Genomic DNA, 15578 nt, shown 5'->3' with positions numbered 1-15578 from the left:
GATGGTGGATAGGGCCCTTACCGGTGAGTGATGGTTTTTCATATGTACTAATAGTTGTAGATAATGCAACTCGTTTTTGTATGCTTGAAAAGCTGAGACGTTTATCTTCTAAGAATATTTGTGATAAATTATATGATCTTTTTACTAAATTTAGGTTTATTGAAAGTTTGTCGAGTGATAACGCTTCTGTATTCTCCTCTGATTACTTTAGGAAATTTTAGTTCAGTGTTGGGGCTAAACATATTAAATTAAACCATATCACCCTGAAGCTAACGTAGCTGAAAGATATATCAAAACGTTGAAGTACGGTCTTAAATTCTACTTTGCAGAAGAGCAAAATAAGTGGAGTTCGCCTATAAAAGAGTTGCAATTTAATTTGAATCTATCTCAGCACGAGGGAATGAGGTCAGTCCCTTCAGAATTGTATTTAGGTAGATCTTTAAATAGTCCGTTGGAAATAAAATGGAAAATTTGTAATGCTGATTTGCAAGGAGAAAAGTCTGAAAAGTTATTCAAAAGAGCCATGCTTAACATGAAAAATTATTGGGAAAAAAGAAAAAATATTTGAAATTCAAAGAAGGGAAGTAAATATACAATTAGGAGATAAAGGTTTGGTAAAAAATCATGAAAAATCATCACTAAAGGATAAAATAACTAAAAGTTTATGTTATACGTGGATTGGTCCTTTCACTATTGTTAAATTTTTAACTTATAACTCAGTGTTATTAGAAGAAGTAGGAAATGAGCAAAATGTGAAAAGAGCACATGTAACAGATATTAAAAAATATTGGGAGCGTAGGAATGTATAAGCTGCTTAAATTAATTTGTTTTGTAATATGAAACTGAATTTGGACACTTCAAAACCATATCATTAAGGGATAGTTGAATTAGCAAGAATTAGTGGTAAGGTAGTATTAGAATTAGTTTAGGGATAGGTTAAGTTAGGTTAAATATTAGATTAAGTTACGTTATCATGTTCATTTTTCATTGTCATTATAACATTATTGTTTCTAATGTAAGGACTCTTGCAATTCAATTATGTAAATGAACAATCTAAATTGAACTCTTCATATCAGGAAGAATTGTTGTTTTATATAAGATTTGATAGCTTTTGTATATTTCAGGTTTCACTAGAAAGATTATCACTGTAAAATTGTCCAAATCGGTAAAATGTAAGAAGTTGGTATTGAGGCATGATCCATGTTTTTTATGGTGAAGATTGGCGAAGATTTCCAGGACAAAAAAGCTGCAGCGAATTACATCTGTGATGTGGAAATCTCTCCTGAAAAGGACTTAGAGAATGGAACATAGAATATAAAACATTTTTATGTGAATTTTTATATTTTCTGAGGCTTCGAGATTTGTAACGTGTGCACGTTTCAAGTTAAAAAAAGAAAATGAAATGCAATAAATCATGGACTTAAAATAATAAAAAGAAACAGAAATGGAAAAGAATGAAAAATCTAAGGACATTCAAGTTACATTGAAATGGTCGTTTAAATGAAAATTACAAAATATTCTTTTTTTACTTTTTAAGATTGTGAAAATAGCTTCTTTTGCTGAGCTGTTCTTCGAAGTAAAGGTGTGTTGTAAACAACTGCTCTGGACGCAATGAGGTGTACGCGTGATGACATAGTTGTCGGTTGCGCTGATCTGGCCTTGGTGGGTGGGCGGAGTCTTCCCTCTCTACCAGGCTTCGTTCATGCGAGCGAGCGACGGCTGAGTCATTACGGATGGAAAAACAGCAGTGAAGCTGTTTTCTCGGCTTGATTGTGCCTCTTGAGCGAATTGTGTGATATTGAGTTTAAAGAGATTTGACTTTACGAGTTAAAAAGTTTCTATTACGGAATCTATAATATTCATTTTGATACTAAATCGGAGGTTAATTATTTTTCTTTAATATGCTTAAATCAAATGGGTTAGTTTCCTAGCTTAAATAATTCGTGACTGAAAGTAAAAAAAGACTGTGATTCAATGTTCTTACTACATTAGTAGGAAAAAAAAAGATAGGAATACAAATTTAGTAGTGAATATCCGTTTAATATGTGAGTTAAATACACTAAAATTAGCTGGGTATGTTAATTTTTGTAGGAAAATTGTGCCTAATTGGAGTGCTCTCAGGAGGGGAGTTCAGACTCTTTGATCAAACTAATGCAAGTTAGTAAAATTCGGTTAAAGCAAATAATCACGTCGCTTTGTCATTTAAATAACTAAAGTAGATAAACTTTTGACTATCATAAATTTAACTTTAAACAGTAGTAATTTTGTTTAGAATTGATAAAATTGTGTTGAATTATTGTAGTAATACTCAATCTAATGCAGATTATAAAACTTATAATTTCAAGAATTAATTGATCTTTATAAAATGGTTTGAGTTAATACCTGAATTTAAAGTGTATAATATTCTATTGCAGTAAAATTGAGTAATTAAAATCCGGAAGTTTGAAGTAAGTTATAAAGGGAGAGCTCTGAACTGTAGCTATACTTCCTACCTTAAAGTTTCAAATATATTTTTTTAAATCCAATTAACTTTCTGACTCTAGAATGAGCTTGTAATTAAATCGTTAAATTTTGCAATTAATATTGTTGGGGAAAATTGGGACTCATTCATTTTTGTATGGCAGTTGGTTTTTAAGTAGAGAATGTCAAATTCCGATCCATAGTGGTAATGTGGAGTCTCTGGATCAAGGCGTAAGAATGTTTTTATATTAGAAACTTGAATCTGGTGAGTATTACAGAGTATTTAATATTACTGGTTACGGTTGAGTAGAGTAGTGTTAGAGTCAGTTTTGGTAGAATTTCATCTCACTCATTACCCAATTTCGTTAATAGTATTCATAAAATTAAACGTGATAGATTGCTGTCTGATTTAAATAAGTAAAATATAAATTAAAATAAACTAAAAACCGATTAGAATCAAATCATCAATCTCATTTTCCGGGTGATTAGAATTATAGATTACGGAAGAATTAAAATTGTACTCACAAAAAATTATACTTTATTCCTTCTAGATCAGTCTGTAGTGTTTTTCAAGAAGCTATTGTAATTAAAGAATTGATGATATTAAGCTTGCTTCAATCCAGAGTTACGACCATTTTCCATTTTTTTATCTGTGATCATTTTCTTAATTTATTAAATTCAAGATATATATTTAGTTAATTTTCAACGAAAAGTTTTGATTGGAATTTTTGTATATAGAAGTCACAATAATTATTAAAAGTCTTGAATTGAAAATAAAATTTTACTTCTACCTGAATAATTCAATCAGTGTTTCAAAGAAACGGGTAATGTTAAATGGAAGAGGCGGAATAGTTTATTTCTGTGGGGGTTTACTGGTGCAGCCGGGAGGTACTGCTTCGGCTGAAGTCACTCGCACTTTAAATAATTCAATCAAAGAATTTCTTTTTTTTTTTTTTTTTGCTTTATTGCGAATTATGGTTGTATTATAGTAAAGTGTGATAGCGATAATTGTGACACGTCCCATGAAAGATTCCACCTCCTCCTTTTACCCTCTGTTGAAATCGGATGCGGTTCAAATTAGTCATTTTCTGTCTCAACTTTTATCGTCATAGAACATAACCGGTACGACATTACAAGAAGCTGTTTCACAAACGACTCAGCACATTAAAATAAAATAGCATGACTACCCACAATAATATACCAACACCGGAAGTGGTTCAAATTTACTAATACCTAGGTAATCAACACTGAAATCCATAGAGGAAAAATAGGCAATGGGTACGAAGAACTAGTTTCTAGCAATCGGTCCAGTGTCCCAAGAACAGAGTCCATTTTCTATGTTAACTCTGTATTGAAACCAGCAGTGGTACAAGTAAGTCATTTCCAGTTACAACATTTATCGGTACAAAATGAATCTGTACTAGCTAGAAGCATATTTCAAAAACTATTCAAAATTTCAAGACTTCATAACATGCCCATCCGAAACAATCTACCAACATTGGAATTGGTTTAAAAATTACTTCTACTTCCGGCATCAATACTTATTTCCATAAAACAAAAATAGGAAAATTTATCCAAAAGTGGTTTCTAACAATTGATTCAGTACTCCAAGGATAGGGATCATCTCGACTGTTGCTCTATTTAAACCGCACGTAGTTCGAATTAACCATTTCCGATTTCAAGGTTTATTACCATGGAAGGAAAGCTGTACCACATATAGAAAAACGGTTTTCTGCAAACATTTTAGAGTCCTAAGGCTGCGTATAATGACTATCTGTAACACTGCCAAAAGAAGAAATTATTTAAATTTACGATAACTTAAGCTTTCTATGCTGATATCCTTAGAAGAAAAACGGTAAAAACATTTCAAGAGACTTCTAATTTTTTTTTCACAGTTGATTTAAGGTCACACGAATATGTTTCATCTCTCCTGCTAGCCATTCACTCAAAAGACTACTGGTGGAAATCACCTGTTTTTCGACTCTACCGTTGGTCGCGAGATGAAAAGCTGACTAACAGATAGCGAGAAGCATATCTTTTAAATTTATTCAACCTATCATGTATACGTATAACTATCGTCCACAATACTCTAATATAACCAGAATAGCTTAAATTGCTAGAATGTCTGGTAACTATGTTGATTTCTGTGGACAAAATTATATCCAGAAGTTATTTTTGAAATCGTCTCAGTATCCCGAGAATAGATTTATATCTCCTCAGTATTGGAATTTATGAACCGAAATGACATAATTACACTGCATTCATATAATTTACAATTTAAATAGAATATTTTTATCTATAAATTGGAACATATTTGACATTTTTTACAGACTGATAAACAGCAAATTCTGAACAGTTAGTTATGAAAGAAAAACGTCTTCTAATAATTTTTCAAGAGGTAATGTACCTAAAATGGAAGCCACATTTCCTCGCTGAACTGCTACGCTGATACGTTGTATCAGAAAAGTAGTAGCCCGCTTGTCACCAGTAAGGCGTGCTATACGTTTGCCAACTTCTTTGATGAAATTGAGCCCTTCGAGGCCCCAAATGCCGGTCGATTCAATGGCTGCGGGCACGAACATGTATCTATTGAGCAGATCTTTATATTTTCTTCTTTTCTCGCATTCTCTGCGGGCTACAATAGCTCCTTCTCGAGATGAAGAAAGAGTGAGATTAGATGACGTGAAAGTGCCAGAGCAGGTGAAATCCCAGAGAAGAATCCTTCCCCTCTTCCATGGTACCAGCGTCATTCCATCTGGTCTTTTGCCATCAGATCTGTTACACCCCACAGGTTCACGAACAGATGGGACATCCGCCGATGTGTGTGCTCGCCAGATAATGTCATTCACGTTCGAATGCCTCACATGTCTTTCGGAGGGAATACGGACAAAATCTCGCGGCCGAAACATCGCCGCCCAAAATCTCGCCGGCCAAAACCTCGCGGGACAAAATCTCGCCGGGCCAAAACCTCGCGTGGCCAAAACCTCGCCGCCCAAAACCTCGCGGGACAAAATCTCGCCGGGCCAAAACCTCGCGTGGCCAAAACCTCGCCGCCCAAAACCTCACGTGGCCAAAACCCCGCCGCCCAAAATCTCGCCGGGCCAAAACCTCGCCGCGAATGAAACTTTTCTTTAAAATTTACCCAATGTGTTTCTTAATATGCAATTTCACATTAGAAATAATAATAATAATAATAATAATAATAATAAGAAGAAGAAGAAGAAGAAGAAGATACAAAACATCGTGTGCGTGGGCTTTCTCGGGTTATTCCCGTTTCCTCCCACTTTCTTTATTCGATCATTTCCTTCATCCTGGTCATCTACGTCTCCTTTAACCTACAGGACATAATCAAGGGACGTCGTAAAAACTCATATATTATTTCATATTTTCATAGATATTATTAGATTTTTGTTAAAATTTAAAGTTTTTGGATGTTCCAAAGTTTACGAAACTAACCTCGTTAGTTGCTATTACTTTCCTTATGCAAACTTTCTTTCCCTATAACCAGTTTAAAAACATCCTGTCGCCCTACCTTCACATTGAAATCCTCTAATACAGAAATAGAATTTTCATATGGTATCGCGGGACTTGGTCAAATACCCGTGATACTTCTTCTGAAACAGCGTCTTTTATACCGTCATCCTTATCATCTGTTGGAACATTTACATTTTGGTCAGGTGAGATTTTGGGTATGGAGATATTTTGGGGCGCGAGGTTTTGGCCCGGCGAGATTTTGGGTGGCGAGGTTTTGGCCCCGCGAGGTTTTGGGCGGCGAGGTTTTGGCCAGGCGGGGTTTTGTCCCGGCGAGATTTTGTCCCGCGAGGTTTTGGGAGGCGAGGTTTTGGCCAGGCGAGGTTTCGGCCTGGCGAGATTTTGGGCCGCGAGGTTTTGGGAGGCGAGGTTTTGGCCAGGCGAGGTTTTGGTCCGCGAGGTTGTCGCCGCGAGGTTCTGGTCGCGAGGTTTTGTACCCAAACCCTTTCGGAGATACTTATACAATACAGTGTAGGCCATTCTGCTTGACTGATGCACCACATTTAGAGCAGTAGTGTGATTCACAGATATCTACTCCTAGGCGAAGTGCAACTGCAATACGAAAACTTTCGTTTGAAAGATGCAGTCCTAGGGTGTGTGAAGGTAATGCCTGTAGCCAAGCACCTGAAATTGCTGATGAGGAGGCGAGAAGTCTAGCCATATCCTCTTGACTTTCTGCTTCTTGTAATAACACTGATTGATGTAATTTGATGATTCGCTTGTCCTAAATTGATTGCGAAATTCTGCCGGGGGCTTAAACCAACAAGGTTAGACCAGTCAGATATGCAGTCTTGGACGTCAGATTCTATGTAAGGCTCATTCAGTTGGTTGAGGAGTATCCCAATGGTATGCCGGGAGCCATAGAACGACGCTAAAAATGAAGGATACGCCTAATCGACAGCCCGACGAATACCAAGACCTCCAGAATCAACTGGAAGAGAGGCCTGCATCCATGTGTTGCTATTTAGGTTACAGTTGAGTAACGATTCCAGTCCAAATTTCAGAACGGTGTCAAACTTCTCTAGTAAATCGACTTCACGCCAAGAAGTAGAACAGCGTAAAAATAGATTATTCTTGGTATGGAGAACGACGCACGAAGGAGATAAAAAGCTGAATGTGCGGAGACTAGGCCCAGACGTGACAAGAAAAAATCTAACTTTTTAGTTTTCTCGACTAACAAATTACGTGTTGCCTCAGATGATAGGGCTGCACCGAGTAGAAAGGCTGACGAGGTTGTGATAAGTTGTATTCCCGGTGCTGAATTTTTAAATTGTGAATATAACACTTCTATTTGATCTTGCGAAATTCCTAAAAAATACTACTTCACACTTCATAAAATTTAAGTGTAGTCCGATGTCTGCTGCCATAGTTCGAATATTATGTAGTTCACTTATAACTGTGTCAGGACCTCCTGCTATAGCGCCATCATCTAAGTACCAGATATTTAATTCAGTGTTAATCCTAGACACTATGGACTGAATTGTCATGGCGAACAAAGCGGTACCTACATGATCGCCTTGTTGTACTCCACGTTGCGAGAGTATAATCTTATCACCTAGAAATAGGTTACTTGGTTGCGCATAACATTGATATACATAGTGATAAATCGATGGAAAATTAGTTTTAACTGTGAATGGCATAGCGTATCGGTTCAATTCATTAAAAGCGTTATGAAAGTCTATTTTCAGAAAAGGCTTTTGTTGTGAATGGGGAGTAGAAAAGTAACCTAGTTACCGTCAGTTATATCTCCATTCAAATCAAAAGTGGTGTAAACCAACTACTTCAGGTTTCAATGTTGGGCTCTAGAGAACGAAAACTGTAATAAACAGCAATATGTGCTTCTGCGAGAGAACATACTAACATCATCCGCAACAGTCTACGAAAACCGGAGGTGAATAAAATTTACTGGTATTTGTCAATAGTTATTAACAAAGAGTAAAATCTGTATTATGTGTCGCAAATCGGCTCTTGGACAAACATTAAGCTTCCGCAGAATTAGTTTGATTTCTGTGTTTATATACATTTTCAAACCAAAAATGCGCAAATTTACGTTTTTAGGTCAAACCATTGATATCGTAATAACACATTAAAATCGTGCTAAAAGGTTGGTGAGAAGTATACTCGCTACACATTGATTTATTAAAAATACAAAGGTAACCAAGAACGTTCTGTCACTTTTCCACTCACCAAATTTGAACATCCATATGCTAACTAAGACGTGCCTGGAAGATCAACAAAAATCTCTAACAGCATCGACTAACATCTGCCAATGTTCTGGAAGGGCATGGATTCCATCACGGTAAAACTTCCTGGGCCATGAAGCGAAGAAGGTATAAAGTATATTTTTGCAACTCTACTATTGATTTAAACTGCCGTCCTCTAAGGTGATTGTCCAAGTACTGTAGCAGGTGATAATCGGACGGTGCGTTGATTAGGGAGTATGGAGGATGAAATAGTTTTTTCCATCCAAGGGTTAGAAGGGTAATCTTGGTGGGGCTTACGTTGTCCTCTAACAGGAGGACTCCTTTCCGATTCAGAAATGCTGACTCCAGAGGTTTGAGTTTCTTCTAGAACACTGTTCAACTCTTGACAGTACACAGTCGCATTGATGCTCTGATCAGCTGGTAGTAGTTCCCGATTCAAGATGCCGCGAGCCATCAACGAAACACAGAGGAGGACCTTCTTCTGGTGAACTGCTGGTTTCTGCTGTTTTGGAACCGGTAAGTGGCATGGTAATCAGTGATGAAAGCGCCATGGAGTTTAGTATAGGAGCTACATCTCATCACATGTCAACACCCTATCCAGAAATGGTTCCTTCCTCAGACGGAACAGCAAAGAAACACAGGTATATGCTTTCGTTGTCTGCTAGCCCGGAGTCAATTCGTGTGGAAAACATCGACCCAACTTATTGCGCTTCACACGTTGGTGGATTTGGTGCTGAATATTCTCTCCACTCACACGGAATTGTAGTCCCAGTTCCTCATATTTCTCGTCACTATTTGACTTAATTCCTAAGTGAACGTTTAATTTTGTACATATGTTGCTCTTCCGGCATATGCTACGTTTCAGAGCGTTTCTTCACCATCCTTAAACATTTTACATCACCGCTGCACTGTCTACGTATTCACGGCATTCTCCCTAAAGGCTTGGAATATCATCCGCCCTGCTGCAGCAACGTTTGACACCAGATTGAACTTGGATAACATACAAGCCCTTATGATGCTCTGTGGAGGCCCATGCTTACTCTGTCCTTATGCTAGTTCGCAGTGTAACTGAACTGGAACAACCAGATAGTATGTTGGATATTCACAGAACAACAACTGTTCTTCACCTTATCTCCATTCACATTTAACTCATGGTGTGAGAGCCAATTGAATACAGATCTATACAAAAAATGCCAGAACATTGTTGGTAACCGTTGTATAGCGCTTTTTATCGGGGCCTTACTCCATAAAGATTGTTTCTGAAAAAGGCAGGAAGGAAACTCTTAAACTAGTGTTTAATCCTTGTTTCGATATTTCAGAAACAGCAAGAAGCCTGAAATACCCAGGTTCCTTAATTGTACTCAATTGTGTGGAGTAGAAGTGTATAAATTTTTAAAATGTAAATAGTATTTGCTGAGCATATCATTGCGCATGGAGTACATTTGCTTTTCTGTGTAGAATTTCTTTATTCAATTTCTAGTTTTCAAGAGTGAGCTTCTTCCTGAGTTTCTTATTATAAGCAATAAAATATAGCCATGTCAACATTGCAAATTATTCAGTAGTAAATTGTAATTTATCGAATTTTATTAAAAATTAGAGCATTGTTACAACGATAATAAAAAGAATCCAAAATAAAACAACGCTTAAAACATTGAGTTGTAGCATAAATTTAATTCTTTTTCTATTATGTTGTTATTCTATTTAATATGAATTGCTTCTCGTACTTATCCTTTCCATGATAATGTTACTGAGTACAAAAGCATATCTTAATTTTAATCTATTTTTTCAAACCACATTATACTGTAGATATTGAAATAATTCTATTTGAAGTAACCATCCTGTCTCAATCGTACTATTTTCGAACTCTTATTCTATCTTAAACAAAATATTATGACTTAATTCAAAGTAATGAAAATTAGGTTTTATTCATACTATTTTGATTCACTAATCTTTCTCTTTAATGTAATATTAATGTAAATGAAGAATATAAATGAATAATATACATATAAACACAATATTCTGAGTTCCATTTCCAAACATTTACAAAATTGTACGTTCAAAATAAAAGGTATATAAAATTAATTTTCAAAAACTAAGCTCTAGACAAAAGCAGAAGAAAATGATTTTGAAATGTTAGGATTTAAAATGTTTAAATTTTGAGTAAAATATACATTTTAAAGAAAAAAAAATATAATTGCATATTATAAACATCGTCGCAAAATATTAGCTGAATGTAGGACTTTGTTTCACTTTCCAAACTATTAGCATTTCACAGTAAAGTCTATAAATGAACTTTGCACCTTATGGTTGAGAATAGCATATATTTCCAGGAAAATTCCTTTCTTTCACTTCCAAAACTTGCAGTATTATTACCCCATGTTTCTGAAAGGTAAAGATTTGCATGATATTCAAAACGCATTGTGAATTATGTATATCATTTTTGAATTACTAGCAGGGTTGCCCAGCAAGGTTGATCGAAAGTATTTCAGCAAACTTTCAAAATATAGAAAGGTTGGAACAGTGGTTTACTGACATTGGCTGTTTTAGTATTTTTTGTGGATTGTATTAAAAAAGACAAGAAACATATACAATGAAACTTATTATGTATGTCAGAAATCTGGGTTAGTACTTACGGGAGGCCTTGCTGTACAGTAAAACCATGTATATTAGTTTGTAGTTGTCACTACAGTAATATTACACGATTTAATTTTAAAATATATAATGTTAACAGAACACCTGTTCTTTGCAAGGGGGGAATAAGTATCCTTTCGGACATAAAGCGGTAAATTTAAGTTTGAACAGGATGGAAAGTTTCACTATCACCTCTGTAATCCCGAAACCTTATCGATTCGACACTAGTATCGGACATTTTCGCCCAATTTTCTATATACAAGTGGAAATTGGAAATGTTGAAAATTGGAACGAAATCGGTGAGGGGTTCAAGTATTATTGAGTTTCCACCATAACCACTTTTGCTTTTATGTATATTTCTAGATCTCTCCATCCCATTCTCCTACGTTGCACCGTCTAAGTGAAATGATAAAAACATCCTAGTCCTGAACATCACATATGTCGTAGATTTGATCGGTTCCTGGCTTAAGCCCTTTTCAAGTTTTGTTTATTATTATATATCTGCCCCGCCTCTCTCCAGACGCAGTACAGTCCAAAAGAAATGATTAAAGTCATTCCATGCCGGAACGTCATCTATGTAGGAAATTGGATTAAGATCGATATATTGGTTCAATAATTATTAAACGACAAAGTGACTTTGAAGGACGTTGTTGGGAAACTTGATGACATCAATTGTAATATTATATGTACCTGATTAACATCCCACAAAATAATATAACCATTTCAGTAATAATGATCACAGAGAATTGTTATCACGCAACGATACATTTAAAAGGGAAACACAAGCACCAGATTGCAAGATGGGATTTAACAGGAGTTTATAACTTTCAATTGATTTCATTCAGCTATTAGATTTTTATATTTTGTTAACTTTTTTGATCACACATTAAATTGCTGACTATATAACGATTTAGGAAACGTTTATGTAAAGGAATTAATATAATTTGTTTAAAATAATGTCCTCTTATTACTGAAGCGTTTGGTTCATAGAGAGAGTTGTTGAGGGAGTGTTCTTTTTTTTAGATTCTAACATACAGGGTTTTGAGCTCATATCTTTGAGTTCATTTAGACGGATACTTCTTTACCTCCGAACAGTAATTCCAACCGAGATATTTCTGAAAAAATAATTTAACAACAGTTATTCTTAGTTATAATATTTTATAAGAAAAGTATTGAAGGACACTTACAAGTCTGAGTACCTATTACTGCTATAAAAAAAGAACTATGTTTATTGTAAAACGTCGATAACTTAATTCTGAGTTAAATAGGTAAGAACGCAATCGATCTGTTTAATAGAGTGAATACCACATTTGTTGGTTATGTTTAATCCATTTACGTAAGTCAGGAGTCACAGTTTATACGAAGTTGTTAAACTCACCTGCGTTATTTTACGCAAAATTGACACCAATCTAATAATTGAAATTGTGTCTATGATGTAAGTTGCGCTATAATATTATCTCGTAAAATATTCATCACAATATTACATTTTTCTTTTATATAAATTTATATATATTTAACATACTGACTTAATACGGTAAGTTCACATCAGACTGTAGGCAGATACCAGTATTTATAGTTGTGAATGCGTTCAACGTCAAAACTTTCATGATTATTATAAACGCCAAACAACTGAAAATACTATTGTGTTCAAAAGCCATATCACATGTTGATAAAGTTTGTGAAACATGCTTCATTTAAAAAGAAATAAAACCTTTACTTTTCACGAATCCCAGACATATTCAGTATGTGCGAATACCACTGAAAATTTCTTGTGTCAATAGAAATTACAATGAAACAAGTTGTATTCCTTCTTCTGTCATACTACACTATATTATTTGTGCATTTCATGGAGGTAAGTAGCCAATTGAATTTTCAGATATTTGGGACTATAGTAAAGAGGAAATAGAATAATCTCTTTATTATTTTGTATTGAAGTTTCCACACTATCTACTGAAACAAATACATAAAATTGTTCAAAGAAAAATAGTGTTGATATGTATTGTAAATATTCTTTCGTACTGAGTAACTATTGAGCAGTTCGAAATATTGGGGTTTAGAACTGACGCTCTCTGACTTAATATTTTTTGGATGAAACTTTACCAGCACACACATTACCAGGAATGATTCTCAGAAGCTCTAGATTAATGGCAGTAATTTATATGCAATTCAGTTTCAAATATTATTAATAAAATAATGAATGTACGTATTTCTAATTTCATATGGTTTTATAATCATGGCTGTTCAAGTATGTGAACTTTCTATATTGAAATATTTCTGTGGAAATAGTTTATCTTTTTATTACATTCTCGTCCTCTTCACTTCAGCTATTACAGTATGATTTTGCAGCCTGATACCATTGTCTTTACTAAATTGTTTTAAATCATGTGTTCAAGGAGAGACATACATTCAGTATTACTTGAATGTGAAAAGTGATCTAAAATTACATTACTAAAATCTAAAATAAGAAAATACATTTTCTGAGTATTTCTGCTACAGAGATATGCATCATCAGCGCAATATTATATTGAAAACATATGTATTATGGTCGGAGATTCTAATAAGGTATCTTAAGCTAAAGCAAGGCCGGTTTCTACGAAAACATATGCGAAATGTACATGTGTTTGTAATTTTTCGGTTTGAGCCATGTCTAGATAAACGCTGCATAGTTATTTTAAATTTGCTCCATACTAAATTTATAGTTGAATTCTCCACATTTTAATTGTGTTTGAAAATTGAAATGCTGAAAAGTAATTTAAATATGTTTTAAAATAACTTACTTTACTAAGAAAATTATGAGCATACAGTCGTAAGTAAGGTGGTGACACTTGACGAACTTTTTTGATCTACTGCGCATGCGAAAACTATTCCGGTTCATGTTCCGGTTCCGATTACTGTTTCGATTCCTGCTCCGATCCCTGTACAGACTCATGTTCCAGTACCTGTTCCGGGTCCTCAGGAGCAGACAACGCGCAAAGACCAGACTTTTATATCTATGAATATCACAGGACCAAGCATGCGCAGAAACATTACAGTTCGAATTACGCACAACAGCAAGACTATGAACATAGTACAACGACCATGACACTGCCGGTAGTGGTTTTTGAACAATTAAAACATCAGGGGTGTAGTCGCTCTCGTTTAAGAGCACTTTTGATGTTAAAAAAAACGATGGCAACATAGTAGAGCAGAAATGAAAATATAACATCAGATTTACGGAGAACTTAATCCCGCTGCAGTAACCAACACACACGCGCACTCCAACACACACGCATGTGTAGAAAAATTACAGTTCCAACTCTCACTTACGGTTCCGATTATACACACCACCACCAGCAGCAGACTACAACATAGCAGATTATGTACATACAAAGGCTACAACATACGGCTATGAACACACATTCCAGCTTCTATTGAACATAGTAGAGCAGAGGTTTGCTCCCAGTGTACGTGGTTTCGCACGCACGTAGTATCCTCTCTCTCACACACACACTTGGTTTACGGAGAACTTAGTAGCGCATGAACAAACTGTTCCGGTTGCAGTGCGAGTTGCTGCTCCGGAGGAGACTACGCAATGAGTACCCTTTTACGACTGTGACCTATTGTAGCGATTACACAAGAAAGGCTCCGAATACCTATATGCGCAAGCAATTCCGCTTCCTGTTCCGACTCAAGTTTCAGTACCAATACCTGTTTCGGAGCAGACTACGCAACGAGTAGGCTGTTACGATCTCTTTTTTTAACCGCTATAAAAGACTATGGCCTATTTTTCATTCCCTAAATAACATAGTACACACACTTGTTTACGTATGCGCAGTTGAAATTACAGTTCCAGACTCCCACTTCCGGTTCCGAATGAACACAACAGCTGCAGATCACAACATACAAAGGCTCCAACATAGGACTATGAGGAGAACATATTCCAACTCCTATTGAACATAGTAGAGCAGTGGTTCGCTCCCACTCTCTCTCTCTCTCTATCTCTCTCTCTCTCACACACACACACACACAAACAGTTGATGTACGGAGCACTTGGAGGTGTATTAAAATATTGTTCCAGTTCCTCCTCCAGTTTTGGTTCCGGTTCCTGTTCCGACCTAAGTTCCAGTACCAGAACCGGTTCCCAAGGAGCACCCTACGCAACGAGAAGGCTGTTACAGCCCCTTTTTTGAACCATTATAAAAGACTATGGCCGGTTTTCATTCACACACACACACACACTTAGTTACACATGCGCAGTTCCATTTAAGTAGGAATTACCGTTCCAACTCCTACTCCCAGTTCCGACTGAACACTGCGGCAGCACCAACAGAATTCTGAGGCTACACCATAATACTATGAACACACATACCACCCCCTATTGAACATAGTACATCAGTGGTTCATACGCACACGTTTTCGTGTGTTCGCACGCACATAGTATTCTCCCTTACACACACAAACACATGATTCACGGAACACTTGGTAGCGCATGCCCAAGAAAATTACAGTTCCAATTTAGTAGAAACAACAGGCACACACAGAAACATTACAGTTAGGATTCCGATTAATGTTCCTGTTCCGGTTAAGATAACACACAGGAGAGCACGAGTATGACATTGGCTGCGGTGTTTTTGTGGTGTTTTATGACTATGACGTATAGCTTAGATGGCTTATAGCTTATGGCCGAACGGCTTTTTATAACAATTATAACAGATTTGGATGAAACCTGGTATATAAAACTTTCCGTCATAAACCAGTTTGCATAAAGCTCGT

General features: G+C 35.9%; 1 protein-coding gene across 1 annotated transcript in view; it reads left to right on the top strand.

The window, feature by feature from the left end:
• Positions 1–12556: 12556 nt before the first annotated feature.
• Positions 12557–15578, top strand: part of LOC145685399 (serine protease 55-like) — a 233772-nt gene continuing 230750 nt past the window's right edge. The window contains exon 1 of the mRNA XM_081757793.1: positions 12557–12678. Coding sequence (XP_081613919.1) covers positions 12616–12678 — 63 coding nt within the window. The 5' untranslated portion in view covers positions 12557–12615. The remainder of the gene's footprint in view (positions 12679–15578) is intronic.

The sequence above is a fragment of the Thermobia domestica genome, chromosome 5 (genome assembly GCF_964235325.1).
Source record: "Thermobia domestica chromosome 5, izTheDome1.hap1.1, whole genome shotgun sequence".
Taxonomy (NCBI): domain Eukaryota; kingdom Metazoa; phylum Arthropoda; class Insecta; order Zygentoma; family Lepismatidae; genus Thermobia; species Thermobia domestica.
Note: the sequence above shows the minus strand (reverse complement) of the source record. Positions and strands in the feature narration are given on the sequence as shown.